Source organism: Brachyhypopomus gauderio, chromosome 3 (assembly GCF_052324685.1).
Source record: "Brachyhypopomus gauderio isolate BG-103 chromosome 3, BGAUD_0.2, whole genome shotgun sequence".
Classification (NCBI taxonomy): Eukaryota; Metazoa; Chordata; class Actinopteri; order Gymnotiformes; family Hypopomidae; genus Brachyhypopomus; species Brachyhypopomus gauderio.
This window is the reverse complement of record NC_135213.1, coordinates 28,415,848-28,438,824: the sequence shown is the minus strand read 5'-3', so window position 1 is coordinate 28,438,824 and position 22,977 is coordinate 28,415,848. Positions and strand designations below refer to the sequence as shown.

At 41.3% G+C, this 22,977-nt stretch overlaps 1 protein-coding gene across 4 annotated transcripts in view; it reads left to right on the top strand.

The window, feature by feature from the left end:
• The first annotated feature begins 295 nt into the window (after positions 1-295).
• Positions 296-22,977, top strand: part of LOC143510962 (uncharacterized) — a 78,550-nt gene continuing 55,868 nt past the window's right edge. For 2 of the 4 annotated variants that reach the window (XM_077000888.1, XM_077000887.1), the window contains exons 1-7: positions 296-439; positions 996-1,340; positions 2,083-2,433; positions 12,649-12,756; positions 12,859-12,948; positions 21,188-21,274; positions 22,815-22,871. In XM_077000888.1, the coding sequence (XP_076857003.1) occupies positions 382-439; positions 996-1,340; positions 2,083-2,433; positions 12,649-12,756; positions 12,859-12,948; positions 21,188-21,274; positions 22,815-22,871 (1,096 nt within the window). In that variant the 5' untranslated portion in view covers positions 296-381. Of the gene's footprint in view, positions 440-995; positions 1,341-2,082; positions 2,434-4,783; positions 5,258-5,960; positions 6,197-12,648; positions 12,757-12,858; positions 12,949-21,187; positions 21,275-22,814; positions 22,872-22,977 lie in introns of those variants that run through there. The other 2 variants (XM_077000890.1, XM_077000889.1) reach the window with 2 other exon arrangements.

Here is a 22,977-nt window from a genome sequence, read left to right as displayed (position 1 = left end):
ACAAAAACAGTTCTGGAGAGAGCAAAAATTGAATTTAACTTCTCCATGTATAGAAAAGAAAAAGAAAAAAATGTTTCAAAACCTCAACGTGCAAAAATGCGTAACTGCCAGATGGACGTAAAACCACTATTGTTTGGCGTCCTCTCACGTGATCTAAAGTTTATTCGCATAACTGTAATGAATGGAAACAAGGCTTAATTCGCATTTATTTCTGCCGAAACTTGGAAATTGCGCATTATTTTTTCGAAAGGTTTGGATGGAAACCCGATTGATTCAAAGTGGTTGGGCGCAAACTCAATGACGTCACTTGTTCCGCCTACATGGCCCGAAAAGTAAAAGTAAAACTGTTCCCTTATTTTACGGTAAAAGCATTTTCCAAACATGAAGATTAGGCTAATTATTTCCTTTTTAATCTCCACAGTCGGTGTCTTTTGTAACGGTAGGTTATGTTTTAAATGTAGTGCATTATTAGGTTGTTTACTGTTATTATACAGTGTAGTCTCAATCCAAATGGCGAGATTTAAACGTAGCGAAGTACGTATCGACGACTACTTTCCCGATAAAAGTAAACCTCTGAAAGTACATGGAAGATAGAGCCAATACATAATTCATCATTGAAATCTTTTAAATGTGAAATATGCGCACTAGCCAGTAAAAACCACCCGAAATTGTTACCAATGAATGCATTTTCTACGCTTCAAAACTGTATCTAAATTCGTAAATTATGTGTATCCTGACACATCAGATGTAAAGTATTATTCAACTACCGTATACTATATTTTTATAATCTCATATACGTTACACTTTAATGTAACAGAAGTGTCTTGCATTGGGGCGTGTAGGCGGATCTGGCCAAAATTCAAATCCTACAACGACTTGACCTATAAATAACACATAAATAACATGTAGTAAACAACAAAAACATGTACAATATATATGTATATCTGACAGGTAGGGTACTATTACTAGTTTACAATTGTCTCTGTTTATTTTAGGGTTCCGTGTGTTGGGCTCCTCTGGTCCTCTGACTGCCCAGCCTGGAGACTCTGTGATGCTGCCCTGTTATGTTCAAACTCCCATACCAGTAGAAGAGCTGGAGGTGGAGTGGAGAAGAACAGACTCTGAAACTGTAGTGCATTTGTTCCAAGATGGAGACAGTCGACCAGAGTCTCAGGACCAGACTTACCGAGACAGGGCACATTTCTTTACTGAGGAGGTCGCCCATGGAAACTTCTCTCTCTTACTTACAGATGTGTCCACTAAGGATACAGGAGTTTACAAGTGTGTTGTTTACAGAAACCAGGTGTCTAATGAAACTCTGATTGAACTAAAGATGAGTGGTGGGTGAATCACAATGCTGTTTCAAACAATTTCAGTTTCAGTTTAAAGTTTATTTGTCATTTGCACTACATGTTAGGTCATATGTGCATTGAAATTCTTGTGGTGAGAGACATGGGTATACAACTCTATAATAAAAAGAAATATATAATAAAATAAATAATGAATTACATTAAAAGCTTAAATATATATAAAAAATCTGCATAAAACTCTGAAGGAATTTTTTTTTTTACATATGGACAGATATACACAATATACATTTATACACAGGAAGCAGTATATACACTATGCATTTACAGAGGTAATTTTTTGTATAGTAACATCAAATCAAATAGCAACAGAAAGGAGATGATAGTGACAAGAAGTGATCAAGTGATAAAAAGTGACCTAGTGTTGCAGAAGGCTTAGATGTACCAGATGTAATGGTGAAGTGTGTAGAGGGAGTATATATTGTCATTTATCCCCCATCTTGTTCACAAGTCCAATAGCCTGCGGGTGGAAATTGTTCAATTTGAATAATGTTTTGCAGAAAAATAGCTTTATGTTGACTTAGACATGTGGGTGGGTGAATCACAGTACTAATTGTTGTCATAGTTTAAATAATGTTCTGGAGAAATAATGCTTTTCACTTGATTAAGCTATATTGTTCTTGTTAAGTTTATTCTAGGTTTACATTGCTTGTTTGACCTGATCTGCATTTTTTTATATTCAGCACAGTAACATTTCAAATGATTGTTGTTTCAGAGTATTTGACCGTGTCAGGAGGTCATGTTGTGTCTGCATATGTGGGGGAGGACACCACTCTGAACTGTTCTGTACACTCCCACACCCCCCCTGAGGAGCTTCAGCAGGTCTCATGGAAAAAAATAGATACAAATTTTATAGTGCTGCTGTTTGTAAAAGGTCACATTAAACCAGAGTCGACGCATGAGAGATATACAGACAGAGTGGAGCTCTTCAATCTTGAGGAAATCCACAGAGGAAACTTCTCACTTAGACTAAAGAACGTTCGAACTGAAGACAAAGGCCTGTATGTATGTGAAGCTCTCACTGGAGTGTTATCAGCTAATACAACTGTGGAGGTACTGCAGCTGGGTAAGTGAACATCTCCATGGTCTTAGGACACAAAATATATTAATATCTTTGAAATTAATCCTACAAACGATAAATGTCCTCACATATTTACAAGTGTTCTCACATATATACAAATATAATTTATAAAGTGTGACTGATAAAATTCAGTGTTTATTTGTTTTTATTTTCCTGGCTCAGCATTAAGTACTTACTGAAACATACATTAGGACAACACTTCAAACATCCATTGAAGCTTCTGCTTTTCTTCTGGTACTCCATAGAGACTGAACCTCTCTAAGGATAATTTTTCCTGCCGTTCTCCATCTTTCCCCTACTTGTATTCCTAAAGCTCATTTCCATTCAATAATGTGTCTGGCGATTCTCTATCCCACAAAGCTCACAGACACCATCATAGACTTCGCAATACCAGCAACCTCATTTACCCACATTGTTCACCACAAACACGGACCACAGTAACAGTAGGACTCTGGAATTGCCAATCTGCTGTCCAGAAGGCTGAATTCATCTCAGCCTTTGCATCCCTCCACTCACTACACTTCTTAGCTCTAACTGAAACCTGGATTACTCCGGAGAACTCTGCAACTCCAACGGCTCCGTCCTCTGCCTTTTCATAATCTCATTCTCCACAGTGCCTTGGCAGGGGTGGTAGCACAGGCTTACCGTTGTCTTGAGAGTAGCTCAGATTCCACCCAAATTTCTTTCTTAGCTCTTTCAATCTCTTCTGTTAACCCTTCGGTTTTGTTGACGTTTTTTACTTTAGTGTTCCCGGTCTTCAGAGACCGGTCTGTTTTAAGTTCATACAATCACAGTATCCTATGCCACTACGCCTCCCTCCCTTCCCCCTTTACACCTAGCCAGGCAGAGGTGTGAAAAGCTGTCATTCAAAACTACCAGATGTAGCTTTGCATTTCGAGAATAGATTATGTAAAACGACACTGCCATGTTGCTGATAGGTCGAGAATTGCTTGTTGTTCTCAGCAATCTTATAAGCGTTTTTATAAGATGATGTGAGCAAGCAAATAAAGATATTTACCAATGTTCCATACGATTGAAAGTGTGATACTGATGCTTTGATATTAAATGAATTTTAGGTGACAAAACATGAAGTAGAATTTTTTAAAAGGACAATTTAAAGAGCGAGTCAAGTTGCACGTGTAAACCACATGGTGTAAACACGGTGTGATCAGAATGGGATTTCTCGTGAACATTTGCTTATTTGTATGCTGCCTAGCAGGAAGCCTGATGGTTGGCACATGTTGCTATTCTGATGGCTAATACCATTAGCATGCTTGTTAGCATGCTGCTAGCTAGCACAATTGGCAGCCTGGTGGTTGGTCCACGTGTGGCCAGAGCATGGGCGGTTTGTTAATTAGGGCGATTGGGCGACGCAGCATGAAAGGATGAAAAGGAAGTTTTTTTTCTCTCACATTCTATCACGGCATTTAACTAGCTATGCCTGTTCTGGACAGTTTCTCTTGCCTCTGAATGCCATTGTCCAATCAGTGTTGAGGTGCATTCCCTGTAGTACCACGCCTTTTTGTGCAATTTTAGTCTGACTGAAAATCGCCCTGATTGCTCTGGTAGACTCTCATATTAATGTTTTTTTTTAAGTGTAGGCACTGCAATGCAATGTCTATGGGTTCCGGGAGGGCTCGCACTTACGTGCTTGCGTCAGACGTAACCTAGGAAAAATAACAGCAGCTAGCGATCTGCTCAACATGGCCAGTGTTCCTTCAACTCAGAACAACTTAATCATTTCATTAAGAGAAGTGCCATTCTGTTGACGTAATAATCAAGATAAACTAGCAACTAAGGAATTAGGGCCACTGAGACCAAATTTAAACATCAAACAAGTAAAGTGTCTACAAAGGGAGGAAAAGAATATAACCAGGGATTTTCACGAAACTGGTATGAATGGAAAATATGGCTAGCAGGTTGTGAAGTAGCTCGCACCCTGTTCTGCTTTCCCTGCATTCTGTAACATCCTTAATGCTGTTGCCCATTTATATTCTAAAATGCAACACCTAAAATAAAATGCTGTCAGAGGAATACATAAATCATTGTGAGTGGGAAATATTCATTTTATTTAATTAATGTTAAATCTGGCCTCTCTCCAGATTTAAAGTTGTTTGTGAGGGCAAATTCAGAGATGACAATTTTTGTTGACCACAGTTAATTGTTCAGTCATTGTAGAGCTTTAACCAAGATGATATTTACAAGATATATCAGTGCACAAATACTGTACAGTCTATAATGTAAAGATAAATATATATTTATGATTATATTTTCATTAGGTCACTGTTTTTTATTTACCCACTGAAATGGTCACCTTGGATGTCATCACAACAATTGCCCCCCCTGAGATATTTGTCAGAGGCCGCCACTGGGCCAGAGTTATTTGCATACTGATGTTTAGCAGCGAGACTGGAGTTGTTTCTCTGATTGAGGTGTGCTTGATGTCCTTGTCCTGGAGAGGGAGGCAGTATGTTGTGGTGAGACTGCTCAATTTCTGCTACTCCAGTTGAGGCGAGGGTTTCATATCTGTTATCTAAAAGAATGTTCTGTTCTGGTGATGGCTGCTTGCCACCGCTGTGCTGGTTTCTGCTACGTTTCTTCCCCTGAACAAGAGTCCAGCCCTTATCACTATTGTTTTTCACCCGATTGGGAGTTGAGGCCAAGATGAGCTTAGGCTTTGCCCCCAGTACATCCCAGTGACAATGCAGAGACATCACTTTCTTTGCCAGTCGCCGGGACGGTTTTATCAGCAGTTTGCATGGCAGGAATCGAGTCCAGAAATTCTTCATCCTCCCCTATAGAGTGTAAGGTATGGATTTTTTCCTGAAGTTCCGCAACCCCCTGAGAGCAAGTAGATGACGTGGCAGTGTAAGCTTTATGACCGCCACTTGTGTCCATGTTAAGGTCATTTGTAGAAGGTGCCTTAGATGCTGCAGCAATTGCTATAGTACATTTAAAATAACATGCTATCTACAATTTAAAATATGATTTTTCCTGATGTAAGTAAAGTTGTAGATGTTTGTCTTGGTTGCCAGAAATAAGAATGTGCATATTTTGGCACTTTTGCCAATACTGTCTTAAAGTTACTCAAGAAAGAATTCCTAATATGCAAACGTAAAACCACCTTTAGTATGCATATGAGTGACTTTTGATCCCATTAAAATTAACTTAAAACTATGTACAGTTATAAAGAAGTGTGGACCTTTAGGGTCCATGTAGACTGAGTGAAGAAATCCGATATTTTTCACTTCGGCATTTTCAACAAGCTAACACCATGTCCTACTCAAACATTTAGTGCTTGCTCTGAGTGCAGCTCAGTGGCACAAAAAGGCGGTATGCAGCGTATGCGACGCATAAGGGCGCTGCACTAGAGGGGGCGCCTAATCGATGCCTGAAAATTATTTCTAGTTGGCATTTTCTGTAAGAGTTGTTTGTTCATATATGATAATACACATCAAAAACAGAAGCACAGCACTAGGTGCCCGTTCTCTCGCGCACAGGCATGTTTTTTTACTCCTTTCAAAGGTACGTTTCAAAGTACGAAAGTTTGTCTCGTTTCGCGCATGCGCAGGATTTGTGCCGTACTCCAGTTCAGTTTTTTCCCGTCGTGCCGCACCTGCAGGGTGTTCAAGATGGAGGAGCAGAAAAAAAAGCTCTCTGGGGCACAAAACAGAAAACGGAAGAGGGAGAGAGAAAAAGATGTTGTAGGGATGAAAAAAAGCTTCTCAAAGTGGTTGAAAGACAGCAGGTAGGTCAGGCTTGTAAACATTAATGTTAGCTTTAGCTAAAAGGAAAGGTGCTATATTACAAAATATAATGGATCATAACAAGTAAGTAGATGATGTAAGGGAATTTGTGATTTACTGTCCGTTACCCTCAGTCAGTTCACTCCCTGTGGCATGTCAACAGCTGATACAACTGTTACTAATAATAGTTACATTTTTTTCTCTAAATCGGCTTTCAAATCCACTTTTCGTGCTTGTGCTGGAAAAAAAAAACTCAGTGCTGAAATTAAAAATCAACCAATCAGAATATTTCACAACGTTGTTTCTAGGTAAAACAGAGAAAGGAATTCATTTTTGTCACGTAGGGCTACGCCCCCCCCTCTCCCCGCTGTCACTCCAATGTCTGTTCCTCGTGTTTTCTGTATTCCGTGCCTGTTTGTCCCGCCCTGCTCGTTTGTCTCCGTGATTCCTCGTTTGTTACCACGCCCCTGTATTATCATTCACACCTGTCCCTTGTTTTCAGTCCTATGTATATAAGCCCCTGAGTCTCCCTTGTTCTTTGTCGGGTATTTGATTCATTGTATGTTTCATGCTGTTGGTTCGTGTACCTGATTCCCGTGGTTTTGTGTTTCGTCCGTTGGATTTTGGTTCTCTGTGTCTCCCTGCCTGGTTGTGTTTCCTTGTGTCTATTATGCCTGTTTTCGCCTGTTATTCGGACTGCCCTCCCATTATCGACCCGGACTGGCTTAGTGACGACGATTATGGAATGTCCTGCAATAAATCTCGCTCCTCTCAGCGTTTGTGTCCGTCTCCTCGCTCCGTGGCGCAAGCCACGTTACAATTTTATTGATTGTATGATCTCTAATTTGCCAAACATGTATTTTTGTCTGTTTGATTGAATGTTTGGGTTAACAAATAAATCAGATGTTACTCAGTAGGCTACTTGAGTAATTTTTTTACCAAGCACATTTTACTCACATCTTACTCAAGTAACTATTTGGATGACTACTTTTTACTTTTACTTAAGTTATATTATTCTAAAGTAACAGTAATTTTACTTGAGTATGATTTTTGACTACTCTACCCACCTCTGCCCTGAGGAAATTGGGCTTTAGGGCCCCCTTCTGTAAGGTTCAGATGATAATTTTTCACTGTGTCCTTTTTTGGGAAAACTAGTGCAGGGAAACATGGCAAGCCAATCACCATAGAGGAGAATATGGAACAGAGAGGTACAGATGAGGGAGAGGAGCGGAGACATCCAGATGATGATGAGGTGGAACAGAGAGGTGCAGATGAGGGAGAGGAGCAGAGACATCCAGATGATGAGGAGGTGGAACGGAGAGGTGCAGATGAGGGAGAGGAGCAGAGACGTCCAGATGATGATGAGGTGGTACAGAGAGGTGCAGATGAGGGAGAGGAGCAGAGAAGTCCAGATGATGAGGAGGAGGTGGAACAGAGAGGTGCAGATGAGGGAGCGAAGCAGAGACGTCCAGATGATGATGAGGGAGAGGAGCAGAGAAGTCCAGATGATGAGGAGGAGGTGGAACAGAGAGGTGCAGATGAGGGAGAGGAGCAGAGAGCTGCAGAGGAGAGGGCTGGGACAAGGCCTTACTCAGAAGATCCATCTGAATGGCCTTCACCTCATGAAATGACTCATTTAGGCAGTACATGGTTGAGAATGGCCCACAGAAATGTTCTGATGGACCATATCCAAGATCAGATAAGAGTAAAAGGCGTTTTTTCCAAAGCATATTGTTTTCGTTTACTGTCTAATGGAGAGAAAGTGGAACGGGATTGGTTACTGTATTCCAAAAGTACTAAGAGTCTATTGTTTTGCATGTAAGCTTTTTGGTGAAGCTAAAGTTACTGATACATGCCTTGTGGTGGGGTATAATAACTGGCGGTGTCTTTCAAAAACACTGAAGCACCATGAAACCAGTGGTTCTCACATAAATGCTTATCTGATGTGGAAAGAACTGGCATCTCGCTTACACCTAGGTAAAACTATTGATAGCGAATTGCAAAGAGCCATAGCTGCTGAAAAGGCACACTGGAGAAGTGTGCTGACTCGAGTTATTGACTGCATACTCTTCCTTGCAGAGAGAAACTTGCCACTGAGGGGAAAAAATGCACAGTTAGGAAATCCTAAAAATGGAAATTTTCTGGGAATCGTTGAGCTCATTGCACGGTATGATGTCACACTGGCAGAGCATCTTAGAAAAGCTGCCTCAAAAAAAACCACTGGATATCTCTCATGGTGCACTCAAAATGAATTTTTAGATTCAATATCAGAATACGTTTTGGGTAAAATTTCTGCCCAGATCAAAGCCTCCAAGTATTTTGCAGTGGAACTGGACTGCACACCTGATATTTCAAAGCAAGAGCAGGCCTCAGTTATCATTCGATATATTCATACAGATGAGAAGAAGGAGGTTACTATTGCTGAGTCTTTTGTAGGGTTCACTGCTGTGAAGGACACAACTGGGAAAGGCCTCACAGACACACTGACAGGTGTGCTGGATAGACTGGGGTTGGAGATGGCTAATTGTAGGGGGCAAAGTTATGACAATGGCTCTAATATGAGGGGAATAAAGAAGGGTGTCCAAGCTTTAATACAACAGAGATGTCCAGAGGCTCTGTTTATTCCCTGCTGTAGCCACAACCTGAACCTGTTGTTATGTGATGCAGCCTCATCCAACAGAGAGTGTCTAACCTTCTTTGGCACTCTTCAAAGATTGTACACTATCTTTTCATCTTCTGTGAAGAGGTGGGATATTCTGACTGAGTTTGTTGACATCACACTGAAGCCTCTGAGTGACACCCATTGGAAAGCAAAGCTAGACTCTGTCAAAGCTGTACGTTTCCAGTTGGGGGGTATTCTAGATGCTCTACAAAAGCTTGAAGAAGTGGCAGGAGACAGCAAAATTGTCTCAGAGGCAAAGTCACTATCTCATGAGCTTGTTAGTATGGAGTTCCTTGTGTGCCTCATAGTTTGGCATGACTTATTATTAGAAATAAACTTTGCAAGCAAGACACTACAAACAGCAGATGTGTCAATGGACACAGCCATTAAGTTAATTGAGTCTCTGAAAGAATTTTTGCTCAAGTATAGAGAAGAGGGCTTTCAGAAGTCCCTTGACATTGCATGCAGGATAGCCAGTGAAATGGATGCTACGCCAGAATTCAAAAAGAGATATTTTAGGAAGCAAAAGAGGCTCCCAGATGAATTCATGCACTGGTCATCATGAAAAGGAACCCAAAAGGTACTTTAAGTGCATGGTTTTCAATATCATTGTTGACACAATCCTGCAAGAGCTGTCTGAGAGGTTTTCTAATTTTCAGCTTGTGTCTGAGAAATTTAAATTCTAGGGGTGGGACGCGATAAAAAAATTAATCGAATTAATCGGAAGCTTTGTAATTAATTAATCAATCGAAATTAATCGCATTTTAATCGCATTTCAGTATTTAACATGAGAAATATTACTTTAAGTTTGAATGATGAATGAATCAATGAACATAATCATAAACTTCAACATCTTGTTTATTTTTCCACCAGTCTACTACGAAGACCAATATATGTGTAGTGTGCAGAAAACAGTTCAGAACATTGGAAATTCTGACCAAAAATGTTGTTTAATTTAGGGAGTTTTGCTCAGGATATTGGAAGAATTGAAGTAAATCAGAAGATGTTTTTTAATACCATTTTAGATGGTAGACTTTCTTTAATTTCCCAGGCCTCTGCCATAGGCATCTTCATAGTGCCTAGAAGTGGTCTTCTGCATGCTCAAAGCAAATGACTGGATCTTCATCATCTATAGATTCATCATCTATAATATGAGCTGTCACACCAAGATCATTCTTGTTGCTAACAGAGGTCCAGTGATCCCCAGTCAGAGCCACATTTGTGGCACTCTTCACAATAACCTGTTTTAATTATTTCCTCATCATACAGCTGCTGGATTTTCTTCGACATTGTCTTTCTGGGGTGAGTTTCCAAAACGTTCTTAGTGCCAAGTACTTCGTCACCTCGTTCTTACGTACGAGGTTAAGAAGTACTTGGCGCTAAGAACGTTTTGGGAAACTCACCCCTGGAGGGTAGTTCGTAACTTGCAGCAGTTGACGCAATTCGCAGCGCTTCTTGTAAGCATTTATCTTCGACCACAGAGAGCGGACAACACAAATAATGTGACGCATCATGTATAAACGCGTGCGGAGTCGCGCGCTACGGCCATTCGCGAAAGTTTAATCCAGTCTTAATGGTCCAATGAAGGTCATTTAAAAACCAGGATGTTTCCTCACAGGATGTGAATTACGGACATTTGGTCACCCTATCGTACTAGGAATACATTTAGCAGCTAAGTTATCATTACTGACCTGCGCGTTAAGCTGGGCGTACACTGTGCGATTTTTGGCCCATTTTCAGCCAATTTTTCACTCGTTTCGGCTCAATCGCGTGTCGTGCATCGTATAGTTTACACAGGTAAACGAGGAGCGATTCACACCTCAGACCAACTCCCGATCAGAAATCGCAGCGTCGCAAGAACATCAAACATGTTTGAAATTCAAATCGCTCCTCGTGAGAGTATCGCACTGTTGAAGCAGCTCCAGGAGCCGACTCTCCCTGCGATTTAGTCGTACAGTTTGAGCTGGAGCTGAGTACACGATTTAAAATATCGCACAGTGTACGCCCAGCTTTAGCCGCAACATGTTTTGCGTTGAGGTGGTAACGAAGGGTGGAAGTGCTCCTGTGATAAGCGAACTCCTTCCTACATAAAGTGTAAATAACACTATTTTTGTTTGTACTTCCATCTGAAAGTTTCTTATATTTAAATTTCCCATCCACCAGCGTAGCCTCTTCAGTCATCTCCATCATGATCATCTTATTGTGTGTCCATAATCTGTATGCCCGGAACTCGCGCACTGAGAAACATTCCACGGTGCAAAAGTGTCTCGTCCGTTAAATGCGTTAAAATGCGTTAATTTTTTTAGTGCGTTAATTTTCCTGTAATTAATTAATCGAAATTAACGCGTTAAAGTCCCACCACTATTAAATTCATTACTAAAATGGAGCACATGACAAAAGCTGAGCTGGGGGAATCAGTGACCACATATGCCCTGACTACCTGTGATGTTTCAAGAGATATCATTCAAGAAATATACTCAGCAAGTCGTCTATTGAAGGGTTACAATGCTCTAGAGAAGTTAAATTTCCCCATAAAGGAGAATCTTGATTTGGTGTTTCCAAATTTGACAGTAGCCCTTAGAGTATTCCTGACCATGCCTCTGACCGTTGCATCTGCCGAGAGATCCTTTAGCAAGCTGAAGCTTATCAAAACATACCTTCGTTCAAGTATGAGCAATGATCGCTTGACCCAGTTAGCAGTGATCTCAATTAAAAACAATGTGGCGCGGTCTATTTAATTTGAAAGTAATCTTGACAAATGGGCAAGTGCAAAAGCACAAAATGTAACAATTTAGTAAAAACTCTTGTTAAAAATCTTACACAGAGTGGAGGATATTGTTCAGATTTGCTGTTACATACACTACCGTTCAAAAGTTTGGGGTCACCTAGACAATTTTGTGTTTTCCCTGAAATCTAATACTTTTATTTTCCAAATGAGTTGCAAAATGAATAGAAATATAGTCCAGACATAGACAAGGTAGAAATAATGTTTTTTTTTTAATTTGAAATAATTTTCTACTTTAAACTTTGCTTTCGTCAAAGAATGCTCCCTTAGCAGCAATTACAGCATTGCAGACCTTTGGCATTCTAGCTGTTAATTTGCTGAGGTAATCTGGAGAAATGTCACCCCATGCTTCCAGAAGACGCTCCCACAAGTTTGATTGGGTTAATGGGCACTTTTTTCGTACCATACGGTCAAGCTGCTCCCACAACAGCTCAATGGGGTTGAGATCTGGTGACTGCGCTGGCCACTCCATTACCGATAAAACACCAGTTGCCTGCTTCTTCTCTAAATAGTTTGTGCATAATTTGGAGGTGTGCTTTGGGTCATTGTCCTGTTGCAGGATGAAATTGGCTCCAATCAAGCGCTGTCCACAGGGTATGGCATGGTGTTGCAAAATGGAGTAATAGCCTTCCTTATTCAAAATCCCTTTTACCTTGTTCAAATCTCCCACTTTACCAGCACCAAAGCAACCCCAGACCATCACATTACCTCCACCATGTTTGACAGATGGTGTCAGGCACTCATCCAGCATCTTTTCAGTTGTTCTGCATCTCACAAATGTTCGTCTGTGTGATCCAAACACCTCAAACTTTGATTCATCTGTCCATAACACTTTTTTCCAATCTTCCTCTGTCCAATGTCTGTGTTCGTTTGCCCATATTAATCTTTTTCTTTTATTAGCCAGATATGGCTTTTTCTTTGCCACTCTGCCCTGATAATTTACAAAAATAACTTGCAAAAGGTAATTTTACAAAAAAAATTATACATCAATTATCTCTTCTCTTCAGGTTTGTCCAGCATGCACATAGCGATCCTGTTTCTCTGTGTGTGTGTGTGTGTGTGTGGAATGTCCCTTCTGCTCATGTGTGTGCCGTGGCCGTGTGTTGAAGAGGAAGGTGAGTGAGATCTTTATTTGAATGCTGGAGATGTTTTTGATAATGGACTTTTGATAATGGAGCAGGGCACTGAAATTCTGTTGTTTTTCATCTCTTCTTTAGATAACCGCGTAATGAAACTACAGTATATCCTTGTCTTCTGTCCAAACATTGTTATATTCATTGCATTCATCTTGTGGGGTCAGACTGAAGGTAAGTATTTACATTTTGGCATCTAACATGGATACTGATTATGCTTAAGACACTCAGTATATAGTATATTATGTGCCTACTAAACCTGTTGTAATGTGTTACACTTCTGAAAATGATGGGCCAACTCATCCCAGGTGCAACATATTTATTTTGTCTGCACAACAGAGAAAACAGCAGGTTACAACTCAGTGCGTTCGCTACTGACTGGCCAACTACTTCTGTCGGTCAAAGCAGTGACACAAGACATGTATTGTAAACTCAAATAATAAAGTAGTATTATTTGAACAATTTGCATTATCATCAATTACATTAATGTCTCTGCACTTTTACAGTTTTATGTCTAAACACATCATGAACTATCATGAACTCACTAAATCACCAGAATGTAGTTTACTGTATAAACCAGTATCATTTTAAACTTTTATCCCGGTTTACCTTGCCCTTAACCACCATCTTAATCAGTTTTAACCTAGCATTAGCCTGTCCGATTATACCTTTAGCATTAGCTTACAGACATTTACCCGTTACCACAACTGCCTTGGACCATGATTACACCATTTACACTGCACAAGAATCATCTCATATTTTATATAATTTAGCCTATCACCCAGCTTACCTGCACAACAGAGAAAACAGCAGGTTACAACTGGGTGCGTTCGCTACTGACTGGCCAACTACTTCTGTCGGTCAGAGCGTCAGTTAATGGTGAATATGGTACTGAGCGCCCTCTACTGGTGAAATATATTAAACTGTTAAATAACAGAAAAGAATGACCTTAGACATCAAAATTAAATGGGGGGCTACACAAATTCACCAAATATTTTTGGCCATTTGAGTTTCCAGCTATTTTTATTAGCCTGTGTGTCCTGGTAGTGTCCATCTACAGTCATAAGAAATAATGTTGTAATTGTAGAGTTAGATGCAGATATAGAGTTAGGTAAAGGTGTAGAGGGTAGATATAGACTTAGGTGTAGGTATAGAGGTAGGGGTAGATATAGTTAGGTGCAGAGGTAGTGGTAGATATAGTTAGGTGTAGAGGTAGGGGTAGATATAGTTAGGTGTTAGGTAGGGGTAGATTAGATTAGATTAGATTCAACTTTATTGTCACTGTGCAAGTACAAGTACGCGCCGATGAAATGTAGTTGGCATCTAACCAGAAGTGCAATAAAAAAAAAACATTATTTACAGAAAGTGCGGTAGTGCTGATTCATAAATAGAAATGTACAATTGTATATGTAATACATCATATAATATACAGTATATACCCCCCATACTCAAATAGCGGTCCGTGGGTTTCTGGCCTGCGAGCTGTTTTGAAAAGTGTTTTTTTTTTTAGGAATCTTTTTTTTCAATCGCGCTATCCACTCTTATTTTGAAATCGCGCACCGCGATCTCAAGACGATGCCGGGGATTGCCTTTATGGCAACAACAAACAGGTAGCAGACGCCCAAATGCATTCGCCACCCCCCGTAACCGGCCCCTTCAGTGATTGAAAAAAATAAAATGTGGCCCGTCATCATTTCTATTTGAGTACCCCTGGTATATACAGTAATATAGTCTGTATAATATACAGCAGAACATTACTTAGGTGTAGAGGTAGGGTGCCTTCTCACTTATTAATTCGTCTGCCCAGTCAAAATTGGAGTGAGGTTGATATTTTGGATTAGTTTTTTTATTTTATTTTAACTTTTTGATCATTTGTCATTGGGTCCCAACAAGGTTCCCAACAAGGTGTTTACAAACTACATTAACATCAGTCAAAAGTCACATTCACCAGAACCAAGGAAATCTTCCTAGGTACTCAGAAAGATTCAACCAGGCTGGATCTCATTCATCTCAGTCTTGGCTAATCACAGCACATCTTTGGGCTGGGGAGCCCACTACAAGTAACAATTCAGTCAGTACACCCAGATGTTCACTAAGAGGTTAATAAAAGATCAGTGTGGATAAGAAGTCCCCCAACAGCTAGTTTTACGAAGCTAAATACATTTCCATAAAAAGTGTCTGGTAGATCCCTCACCTCACAGCCAGACTGAGGCCTGGTAGCAACTGATGTCCTTTCCACCATTCTTCTCAGCATTGTCTTAAACCCTTTACTCAAACCCTTTACTTGTTTTACCCTTTACTTAAAGCTCTCCTCTAAAAGGTCCTTCTTCCAGAGTAGGAAGAAACCTTTGGGAGGTCCAAGACTCAAAAGGGAACCCATCCTCCATTGGGCGGGCCGCTAGCAGAAGTCCGTATTTATAGTTCAAATATAGTTCTATAGTTATAGTTCTAATTTGAGGCTGAGTAGTCACAGTCACTTCAATGCAGATGGTGAGCCTCAGGTAGGAGTTAGCATCAGCGTGTCCTCTTGCGGCAATGGCACATCCAACCCCAGCATCAGCACATCCACTGGGAAGCCAGACCATCTCCTAGATGCTTGCATGGAATTGTCTTTGGTAGAAGCATGCAGTCAAGATATAAAATACAGGTTGAGTATGTGAACTCAATTTAGACAACCATCGATTTAAACAAACACACATAGCTCACGTACCAGTGATTGACATGCGGCTCCGGCAGGCTTATCTATAGCAGTATAACTAAAGGGAGGACCTGGAGGTGACCACAGTCATGAGGGCTCACTGAACCACTGCTTTCCACCCAAATCATTGTCACAACTAGAGTAATCACATGACATGGCTTGATGACAACATCAACATCTCAGATTACACGAAGACTTAATGACTGGAGCCACCCGAGTTCCACACCTTAACATGTAGAAAATTAACTGAATAAAACTGAAGTAAATAATTAAACAGGTGAGTCTTAAGTCTAGATTTAAAGATAGGAACTGTGTCAGAATCTCGGATTGGAGCTGGAAGTCTATTCCATAATTGAGGGGCTTTAATGAAGATAGCTCTGCCTCTGGCTGTAGTCTTACTAATTTTTGCAACTAAGAGAAATCCTGCATTTTGGGAGCACAGAAGGTGAGATGGGTTATAGTATACAATGAGTTCATTGTGGAGCAAGACCATTTAATGCCTTATAGGTCAACAGAAGAATTTTAAAATCAATTCGATATTTAACTGGAAGCCAGTGTAATGCTGAGAGAGTAGGACTAATATGATCGAATTTTCTAGCCCTAATTAGGCTAGATACAGTTTTAAATAGGAGTCTTGGATTGTTTTTATGTTGTTCTATTAAAGCCGATATGTATGAGGATTTTGCCGTATGGAGGACATTCTTATATCCAATAAGGCTGTTTCCCCATGATAATCTGTATACTTCTAACTTAGAATTTCACCATTTCACCTGCAGGATTTGTGCAGAGCTCATTTGAGACTACGTGAGTGCTCGTTGTACCAAGGCGTCATTCTTCTCTCACTGACTCTCTTATTTCACAATGGCGCAACCTTGTCTAAAGCTTTATGAAGAGAAGTCTCGACGTGCTCGGTAAAATGCTCTAGCCCTTCCAGAGCTCCAGGTGGATCACTGTTTGTCAGATCCAGTAAAGTATCAGTGAGCATGGCTATGGTAGTAGATGTTATAGTTAGTTTAATTTGGTAGCAGGGCGGCCCATGAATACTGTTGTTCAAATGCAACTTGTACGTTATAAGGCTGTGGTCAGAGACAGCCTCACTTTGAGGAAGTACTACTAAATTGACTATGTCAATACTAAACGATAAGACCAAGTCTAAAGTATGACTACAATTATGCGTAGGACCCACCACATTCTGAGTGATACCCATTGAATCAAGAATTGCTTGAAAGTTTATGCTAAAAGAGTCAAGTAGATTTTCAAAGTGGATGTTAAAATCACCAACTAGTGTTCAGCTGATAACACTATATGAGACAGGAAGTCCGAAAACCCCTGCAAAAACAAATTATGAACCAGGGGGCTGGTAAATAGTAATTAACATAAACGACTGTGTCGCTTTGTTGGTTGATGATCAATTTGACACAGTGTGAATGAGATTTTAAAAAGAATTAAACTTGAAGCCTGATCTATGAGAAACACTTATATCAGAGTCATATAGTATGGCAACACCACCTCCATGACCATTTGGACGTATCTATAGGTGGCCCATTCTGTCTCTACTCCCTGTTAAGAATTCAAAGGCATATGAACAGTATGTTTAATAATTGTCACGTTGAGGACCCCGGCCCCTCCCTTTTGGGCGTGTGTCAACGTTGTCCACGTGCTTTGTCTGCGTCAATGGATATTCGTGGTTGGGGTTATGTCGTGTGATCAATAAGTCTCACCTGTGAATCGTCTCGTAATCACGTGGGGCTAATGTGATTTGTCTATTTAATGTGCGCTCGCGCAGTGTCCTGTGCTCATCGTTGTCTATGTTACACGTTGCTGTGTTAAATATATGTTCTTCGTGCGCTAGATTGCGCAACTCTCTGTGTAAATAAAAAGTGACGTCTGTGAGAATAAGGTCTCTGTGTCTCGTCCGTCTGCCGCCGCCCAGCGTCACAGAACGACGAGCCGACAAGAGACACCGAAATGCCAGGCTACGCCACCAGGCCAAAGAAGGCACTTTGCTCCAGCAAGCGACACCACCGCTCTTCCTCCTCTCCCCCGTGCCGCGTAACCTCGCCAATGCAGGAACAGTTGGAGAAGGACCCGGTGTGCACCCTCCAGCTGGCCTCAGCCCGGAGGGTAGAGGAGAGTAACCCCGAGCTGGCGGAGGTCTTCCGCCAGGGCGCGGTGAGAATTTGGAGGGAGCTACACTCCCCTCCATCTCGCGCCCGCTCACCGCCGCGGGTGGACTCCGGTGTTTACGGAGCTGTCGAGTCCACCCCGGAGAACGAGTTTGGGGAGGGGGACTCCGAGGAGGAGCAGGACGAAGCGGAGGAGGCATACCCTCCTTCGCTGTGCGATGCCTCCACCGTAAACTACGGTGGGGAAGAGGAGGAGGCCTACCCCCCCTCGCTGGATGACGCGTCTACTATAGACTACGGGGAAGAGGAGGAGGAGGAGTCCGAGGAAGAGGACTACCTCCCTCCGCCCGTGGGTTCCTCTTCGTCAGAGAGAAAGGGGAGGAGGACGACGACGAGGACTACACGCCGTCGGAGCGCTCCGCATACCCCTCTGACTATGAAGAGGAGGAGCTTGAGGTGGACGATCGTCCTCTGTCCGTGCACTCAGGCGTCTCTGAGTGCACGGACAGCGAACTAGACACGGAGGGAGAGGACAGTCCGCCCCCCTCTGAGTGTTCTGCGGGAACTGTGAGGGGGAGGTGGAGTTCTTCCGCCGATCGCACCGGAGGAGAGAGCATGGACTGCTCTCGGGGTGGCAGCCCGGAGCAGCCCATGAGTTGGAGCCGGGGCAGCGAGGCGGAGGCGATGGAAGCGGACGCGCCCACAGTCGACTCCGGAGGGCGGTCGCGAGGCGAGATGGCCAGCCCATACGACCGACTGGGGGGAGAGTCCGCCAGCCGCGCTGCACCGGGCACGTCCGCCAGCCGCGCTGCACCGGGCACGTCCGCCAGCCGCGCTGCGCCCGGTGGAGGGTATGCAGCAGGGGCAGGAGGAACACCGCCCACCGCAGCGCCTGCAGCACCAGTAGCTCCCGGTCTATCTCCCCTACTCACCCTTCTCCTGGCGCGCAGCCTGGCGCCTATGTCGTGTGTGTGTGTTCCTGTAATCGTGAGTCTGCCCGTATGTGTACCAAACCCCCTTTTCCCGTTTGTGTCGATGTGTGTAAGCGTGCCTGTTTGTGTGTTTGTTCCTGTGCCGTTTAATGTGTTTAACGTCTTTTCCCCCGTCTTCCCAGGGAGGGTGTGCTAGGCGATTCGTGATGGACGCTTCGCCAAGGGCAGTCACCTCCCAGACGCAGGACTGAGCGCGTCGGATCCGCCCATCGTCGTGGGTTCGGGGCACTCGGTCCTGTTGGCACCCCGGGACGGGTAGTGCCCTTGGAGGGGGCGTCTGTCACGTTGAGGACCCCGGCCCCTCCCTTTTGGGCGTGTGTCAACGTTGTCCACGTGCTTTGTCTGCGTCAATGGATATTCGTGGTTCGGGTTATGTCATGTGATCAATAAGTCTCACCTGTGAATCGTCTCGTAATCACGTGGGGCTAATGTGATTTGTCTATTTAATGTGCGCTCGCGCAGTGTCCTGTGCTTGTCGTTGTTTATGTTACAGATTGCGCAACTCTCTGTGTAAATAAAAAGTGACGTCTGTGAGAATAAGGACTCTGTGTCTCGTCCGTCTGCCGCCACCCAGCGTCACAATAATTATGTAATTTTGCTCTGGTCTTTAAATCTACAATATTTTTTAACTGTTCATTCAATCAATTTGTTGTTCTTGAATCCCTTTCTGAATGAATGACATTAACACGTGAAGCTATAATACTATGGAAGTTATTCTTTGTCAGAATGAAAATGAAAATGTAATACACAAAATGGCAATGTAATACTACATTTGCATTTACATGTTCCACTCATACAAGCAACTTTGAGCTCAAAATTCAAATTAAAATGCAATGTAACCTTTGCATGATCACATAAAACTTGATCATTCAAATCAGGAAATACATTTTAATTTAAATAAAGGAACAAATAATATGAATAGACGTCTACCAAATTGCAAATGTAAATAGAATTATTGTATTTGAATTTTGAGCTTAAAGTTGCTTGTATGAGTGGAACATGTAAATGCAAATTTAGGATTAAGCCATTTTGCATATTACATTTTCATTTTAATATTGACAAAGAATAACTTCCATATAATACCTGTTGTTTGAGTAATGCTTTATTGATGGAACCTTGTCTGGATAAAATACTAATATTAAATACAACAAAACTTTCCCCCCAGAACATGCACACAATGGGTCGTGCAGAATGTCCAAAGAGATTTTTAGACAGTCACAGTACGGAGGCCCCCTGCTGGCCGCCTCTGTCTGCAGCGGCAGTATTTGTGTTGTTTTGTTGCATTCATGTCTCTCAGGTGGGTGGTGCCCATTAGTGAGTTCTCCACCTAACGGTTGTTTGTCCTTGTCTATATATATTGTGTGTTTTAATTAAGGGTGGGACTTGATAAAAAAAATTAATCAAATTCATTAGAAGCTAATCACATTTTAATCACATTTCAGTATTTAACATGAGAAATATTAATTTAAGCTTGGATGATGAATGAATCAATGAACATAAGCTTAAACTTTAAAATCTTGTTTATTTTCCCACCAATCTACTACACACACCAATAGATGAGTGCAGACAACACAGAGCAAACAGTTTCAGAACACTGGAAATTCTGACCAAAAATGCCGAAGTACTGATTGACTTCAACTGCTCCCATTATGCACGCTAGCTCCAACATGTTTTGCGTTGAGGTGGTAACGAAGGGTGGAAGTGCTCCTGTGATAAGCAAACTCCTTCCTGCATAAAGTGCAAATAACACTATTTTTGTTTGTACTTCCATCTGGAAGGTTCTTGTATTTAAATTTCCCATCCACCAGCGTAGCCTCTTCAGTCATTTCCATCATGCTTATCACATTGTGTATCTATATAATCTGTATGCCTGGAATTCGTGCATTGAGAAACATTTCACGGTGCAAAAGTGTGATTAAAATGTGTTACAATGTTTATTTTGTTATTTTCCCTGTAATTAATTAATCGAAAAACCCCTAGTTTTAATACATCACTTATTATTATTCTTTAATGTAATAGTTTTGTTTGAGCACATTTTATGCTATTAAATTCATGTTGCACATTTTTCACTACCTTTATACGGCACATGACATATTTATGACAGCTTCAGTTCCTTGGTCATCTGAGCTGAATGTCAGCTTGAATTCTCTTGAATGTTCTATGTTCAGAACCAACCAATACAATCTAAGTGATTAAAAAGCACATTTCGTAGGTCTTCAGTTTATCAAAATATCACCTGTGTCTGATTTCAAAGCGTCTTCCCATTATTAGTACACACAGTTCCCATAATGTGTGACTTTCCATATTCTGCAATAGCAGGTGTAATAAAGTTCCTTTTTCCAGTTGTGTTTAGCATCCAATAGTACTGTACGGAGCACATCTGAACACACTTCACAAAATAAATAACTTATAAACTATAACATCTCCATGACCACAGTCACTGAGTATTACACTAAAGTGTTAATAAGTCACTGTGTGTTTTAATATGTATTATCCCAATGCTTTCTAAATATATTGTAAATGTTTGTACCTTTTATCTTTTTACTTGATGTGGGATGTGAAGATTTTTTATTAAAAGTATTTGTATTTTGCTTCAGGATTTTATGGTGAGGTAGCTGTGTGTTCAGCTATTAATCTCGTGAGGATTCTTCGACTCCTGTATTATTCTCCATTCACTTCTATGGGTATGTTTTACTAAGAAATGTTATCTTGTATTAAAGGTTTGTCAATTTAATAATTTATTATCTACTTATAAAAATATGAGCTGATTTTTTTTTTTTTTTTTACGATGGTAAATGTATGCATTTCCTGTAACATGTACATTTGCATCGTAGGAAGACACACTGGTCCCTGTATCATAGGAGTCAGGTCCCTGTATCATAGGAGTCAGGTCCCTGTATTATAGGAGTCAGGTCCCTGTATCATAGGTGTCAGGTCCCTGTATTATAGGTGTCAGGTCCCTGTATCATAGGCGTCAGGTCCCTGTATTATAGGAGTCATGTCTCTGTATTATAGGTGTCAGGTCCCTGTATTATAGGTGTCAGGTCCCTGTATCAATCCCGTACATTAATGTTAGTATTTATGGCTGTACATAAGAAAAAAACAGTGAACAAGAACTATACCAGTGGGTGTTTACAAAAGAGGAATCCACTGCTCTCTAAAAACATTGCTGCCATCACATTTGTTAAACACTCAGATGCTCCACTACTGATGCCATATCACTACAGGAGCATACTACTATCTTCTGGGGATCGATGAACCACTTTTTGGTAGATGTCCACAGCATTTTATTTAGAATCACTCCATGATGGAGGGCGGGCGATGGTGTTAAATATGATGGAGGGAGTGTAGTGATGTTAAATGTGATGGAGGGAGTGTAGAGGTGTTAAATGTGATGGAGGGCGTGTGATGGTGTGAAATGTGATGGAGGGAGTGTATTGATGTTAAATGTGATGGAGGGAGTGTAGTGATGGTAAATGTGATGGAGGGAGTGTAGTGATGGTAAATGTGATGGAGGGAGTGTAGTGGTGTTAAATGTGATGGAGAGAATGTAGTGGTGTTAAATGTGATGCAGGGAGTGTAGTGATGTTAAATGTGATGGAGGGAGTGTAGTGATGGTAAATGTGATGGAGGGAGTGTAGTGATGGTAAATGTGATGGAGGGAGTGTAGTGATGGTAAATGTGATGGAGGGAGTGTAGTGGTGAAAAATGTGATGGAGAGAATGTAGTGGTGTTAAATGTGATGCAGGGAGTGTAGTGATGTTAAATGTGATGCAGGGAGTGTAGTGGTGTTAAATGTGATGGAGGGAGTGTAGTGATGTTAAATGTGATGCAGGGAGTGTAGTGATGTTAAATGTGATGGAGGAAGTGTAGTGGTGTTAAATGTGATGGAGAGAATGTAGTGGTGTTAAATGTGATGCAGGGAGTGTAGTGGTGTTAAATGTGATTGAGAGAATGTACTGGTGTTAAATGTGATGCAGGGAGTGTAGTGGTGTTAAATCTGATGGAGGGAGTGTAGTGGTGAGGGGTTGCTGTGACATACACTCACTGAGAGACCCACAGAATTCTACCTTAGAATGTCACGGTGTCTGAGGTCTGAAGCTGGAAACAGGTGGAGTCCTGACCTCAATATGTTATAATAAGCCCTGACCTCAATCTGATTATCAGTTCATTTAGAATTCATTCAATTCAGTTCATTTAGTGTTTTCTGTTTTTTTATTTCAGGAATTAAATTATCAACTATGCTAGAATTTCTGGTGATGACTGCTGTTATTTTTTCAGGTAGGAATACATGATTATTACTTGTCTACATACACTCACACACACACACACATATGCAAGAATTGACAAAGCAAATGAGTGTCACTCTGACAAATAAATGACATAA